This window comes from Phaseolus vulgaris, chromosome 2, assembly GCF_000499845.2.
Source record: "Phaseolus vulgaris cultivar G19833 chromosome 2, P. vulgaris v2.0, whole genome shotgun sequence".
Taxonomy (NCBI): Eukaryota; Viridiplantae; Streptophyta; class Magnoliopsida; order Fabales; family Fabaceae; genus Phaseolus; species Phaseolus vulgaris.
In genome coordinates, this window is record NC_023758.2 from 29557246 (window position 1) to 29561943 (window position 4698).

Consider the following 4698-nt stretch of genomic DNA (forward strand, 5'->3'; position numbering starts at 1 on the left):
GCACTATTGAACCTTCTAATATCTTTAATTTTCATCCCACCTTCCTCCATAGGTTTGCAAACACTCTCCCAACTAACCCAAGATATGGCTCTTCTTTTTTCTCTGCCCCAGCCCAAAGGAAGCTCCTTTGAATACTAATAATCATGTTATAAACCACTGTCAGAACTTTAAAAAAGGATAAATAGAAGAGAGGGATGGTAGTAAGAACTAATTTGATTAAGCACATCCTCCATGCTAATGACAAGAATCTCCCTTTCCAGGCCCCCAACTTATCGCACAACTTATTAATAATTGGTTCTGAAAACTGCTTCTTTCTTGGATTTCCTCCTATTTCTACCCATAGATACTTGAAAGGTAACCTGATCAGATTACAGTTTAAAGATTTGGCATAGAGATCAAGGACGCTTTTCTCAACATTTATACCAGCCAACTTAGATTTATGGAAGTTAACTTTCAGCCCAGAAGCAATCTCATAACACCTAAAAAATGCTTTAATAGAAAAGGCGTTGCTATAAGAGTCTTCACACAAAAGAAACGTATCGTCAACAAATTGTAGCACACAAGCCTCCACCTCCTCCCTCCCTACCTTCACTCCTTTTAATAGATTCATCTTAAGCGTTTGTCTAACTAACCCTGCCAATCCTTCAGCTACAATGAGGAAAAGGAAGGGGGATAGTGGATCACCCTGCCTCAGACCTTTAGGTGGTTTGAATTATGACGTAGGACTTCCATTGACCAAAACAGACACCATTACAGGCTCAAAGCACCCTTTGACCCACATAATCCATCTATTATGAAAGCCAAGATTGTGTAACATATGATATAGAAACTCCTACCTTACATAGTCATATGCCTTTTCATAATCCACCTTCAGACATAAACCACTCCTCCTATACCCTCCTCAACTCCTATACAACCTCATTGGCCACAAGGACACTGTCCAACATTCCTCTACCTTTCAGGAAAGCTGGTTGACCATCATCAATAACCGTAGGAAGAACTCTCTTAATGCGACATGAAAGCACCTTAGTAACGATTTTATAGATCACTCCCACAAAAGAAATAGATCTGTAATGATCAAGCTTTGTGGGGTCTCTTACTTTAGGTACTAAGGTTATAAAAGACGCATTACACCCCTTCGAAAAGAACCCCATATTTTGAAAATGAAGGACGAAATCAACAATATCCTGCTTAAAAGTATACCAACTCTTTTTTATAAAAGTAAAGTTGAACTCATCCGGACCAGAGCTTTTTGAGCCTTCACACTGCCACGCCACTTCCTTTATTTCTTCCTTAGTGAAGTTCGAGATCATTGATAAGTGCCTAATTTCAGTAATATTTCATATTAAAATATAGGCACTTATGTGGTTTTATTGCTAATTTACATATAAAATAATCCCTAATTTATGAATTTATACCTTTTTACATTTTTTGTGATGTTTATTTGAATAAGAGCTTTTTATTTCCAAATTTGGTATTAATTGTAGGTTTTTAGGAAAGATTTGAGATTTGAATTAAAGAGGAATCATTTGAGCTAAAAAAGAGAAAGATGGAAGGTCCCAGAATGGAGAAAAGTGCCAAAAAAGCCAATTTTGAACAGAAGATTCTCGCTCAAGCGAGAATGCGTTAGACAGATTGGGCATTTTTTATGTTTTATTACTTAGCCCATTAGCGCGACACAGGAAGCGACTTAACCCTAGAAAATTAGGTTAAATAGGGGGCTAGACGCTTAAGCCTAGTGTGCCAAATTGAGAGGAAAACATCATTGAGTGAATTGTAACGCAATTAGGACAATTGAAGGTGCTAGAACCTGAAAGAGAAAGTTTGCAAACAACTTGTAGAGGACGAGAAGAAACCTAAATTCAAACTTCAATGTCGAAGAAAAGAGGAAGTGAAGAACTTAAAAGTATTCAACCCCAATTTCTGAAAACCTAAATTCACATTCTAAAACACCAAAACTTAGAGATTATTTTGCTGGACCCCACAACCAAAATAAAATATTATTATTTATGCCAGGTTAACAGTTGTACCGTGGAGCAACCAAATATCAAGACTCAATCCAATTTGATTTGAGATACTGTAGAAGGAAAGAGCTGCTTTTTGTCAGCAATGTAGCCTCTGATCGTGGTATTAGATTCAACTTCCGTTTACCATTTTCCACCAACTAAATTCAGCTTTTATTTTGGGGACATTTATAACTCTCTCTGATGCTTTCTGATGCTTTGAATTATCACCTTTGGATGCTTTCAGCCGGCAGACAAAGTTGTCCCGAAACAGAAACAAGAATGTGCGTTTTGGAACAACCTTAATGATAAGAGATGTGTCAGTGACGGTGGTGTGAGATAACTACTTTCACGGTGCATGGGTAATCCCCACTCACAATTTTATTTCTTAACTGAACGCATCTCCACAATATCAAACACAACATTGACTAAGAGAGGAAGCGAAGTTGAAGAACAGAAAATCAATGGCAGAGGCGCACGTGCTGATCTTCCCTCTTCCATTGCCCGCGCATGTTGTGTCCATGCTGAAGCTCGCCGAGCTTCTGGTCCTTGAGAATCTACACGTCACCTTCCTCACCACCGACACCATCCACGGCCGCCTCACTCGTTTCGGTGACATCCAATTTCTCTCAAAATCTTACCCTAAGCTCCATTTCAAGACCATTTCCGATTGTTACGACGAGGGTGACCACCCTGGATTCGGAGACCGTCTCTGGGACCTTATTTCTTCCACAACTCTCCACGCTAAGCCCTTCTTGAGAGATATTCTGCTCTCCCACACTCCTCAAATTCCCAAACTTAGTTGCGTTATTCAGGATGGTATCTTCGGAAGCCTTTCCGCTGACGTCGCTTCTGAGTTCAACGTATCCATACCAATCATTCAATTCCGAACCGTTAGTGCTTGTTGCTTCTGGGCTTATATGTCTGCTACAAACCTCCTCCAGTGCCAAGAACTTCCCATTAGAGGTATATATGTACGGACTTCAAATACATTCATCTCTCTCACCCTATCTAGCTATAGTAGTATCTTACTCATACCTTCTTTAAATATGCGCATTCCATTTACTATATATTCCGATTTCTTATGACAACTTCGTTATTAATCGATATGGTAGACTAAATTTGTATAGATTCAGGAGCATTAGTGATGTGGTTAACAATATGATATGAGTGGTTGTGGTTGTAGGAGATGAGGACATGGATCGAATCATCAAAAACATCCCCGGCATGGAAAACATGCTTCGCTGCAGAGATCTTCCAAGTTTCTTTCGACCAGACAAAAAAGGGAACTCCACTTTTGAGTCCCATGTCGACCGGAGCCGACAATCGCTTGCAGCAGACGCGATTATCGTCAACTCATTTGAGGATCTAGAAGGCCCTGTCCTCTCCCAAATACGTCATCATTTTCCCAAAGTTTACACCGTTGGCCCTCTCCACTGCCATTTGAACACCAGAAAAGCAGAATCCAACGAAGGAGAAGACATTCCCAAGTTTAAGAACGCTATTTTTCAAGTGGACAGGACCTGCATGACGTGGCTCGACGCACAACCTGAAGGGTCGGTGATGTATGTGAGTTTCGGAAGTAGCACTATTGTGAAAAGGGAAGATTTAACGGAGATTTGGCATGGTTTGGTGAACAGCAAGAATAGGTTTCTGTGGGTGATGCGCCCTGACATTGTTGCAGGAAAACAGGATGATGACCGGATACCGGCTGAGGTGGAGGAAGGGACTAAAGAGAGGGGGTTCATAGTAGAGTGGGCCCCGCAAGAGGAGGTGCTGGAACACAAGGCCATTGGTGGGTTTTTGACACACAGTGGGTGGAACTCAACCTTGGAGAGTGTGGTGGCTGGTGTGCCCATGATTTGCTGGCCATACTTTGCAGATCAGCAGATTAACAGCAGGTTTGTGAGTGAGGTTTGGAAAGTAGGGTTGGACATGAAAGATGTGTGTGATAGAGATGTTGTGGAGAAGATGGTAAATGATCTCATGGTTCATAGGAGGGAGGAGTTTCTCAATTCAGCTAAAGCAATGGCTACGTTGGCTCATAAGAGTGTGAGTCCAGGTGGTTCCTCTTACTCCAGTTTCCAGGATTTTATTCACTACATTAAATCAACCAGCAGGGAAAATAATTAACACTGCCACAATTCATCAAGTTTCCTTCTAGCAAGCATGGCTCACATCCAATTTGAGATCCTAAATAATGTTTCTTTACTATTTAGTTTGTTGTACTTTGTTATGCTCTGAACTAAGTTGTTACTGCATTAAGGTTTTACTTCACATGCATTGGCAATGGAGTAAGGTTCTGTATTGGTAAAAAAGAAAAGACAGAATGGTATGAGAAATAAAATTTTCGTAAGTACTACAATAAATGTTATCCTAAGCTGATATACGAACTCCAAATTTTACAATTGTAGATGACCTTATGTTATAAGAGACTATTGTAACTAAATACGATTTTAAAATGTTTATTTCTAAGCTGATACCAACCAATATATCAATGTTGTTGTAATATGAGATTCTAGCGATGAAGCTCATTTCCAATCATGCAGAGTCTTTTGGCTTTGTATTAAATTCCCATATGTCCTTTTCTAGGTTATCGTCGTTGTTTTTGTTAGACTTAACAACTTATGCAAACATTTGTTCAATATTTTTCCTCCTTCAAACCTGAGTGAGTCTATTATGTTAAGATCGTGAT

At 39.8% G+C, this 4698-nt stretch overlaps 1 protein-coding gene across 1 annotated transcript; it reads left to right on the plus strand.

Annotated features, from left to right (window-relative positions):
* Window positions 1-2418: 2418 nt before the first annotated feature.
* LOC137811309 (7-deoxyloganetic acid glucosyltransferase-like) lies at window positions 2419-4388 on the plus strand. Its single transcript, XM_068612997.1, has 2 exons — window positions 2419-2969; window positions 3190-4388. Exons 1-2 carry the CDS (start codon window positions 2468-2470, stop codon window positions 4134-4136), a joined length of 1449 nt encoding a protein of 482 aa, XP_068469098.1. The 5' UTR covers window positions 2419-2467; the 3' UTR covers window positions 4137-4388.
* Window positions 4389-4698: the final 310 nt, after the last annotated feature.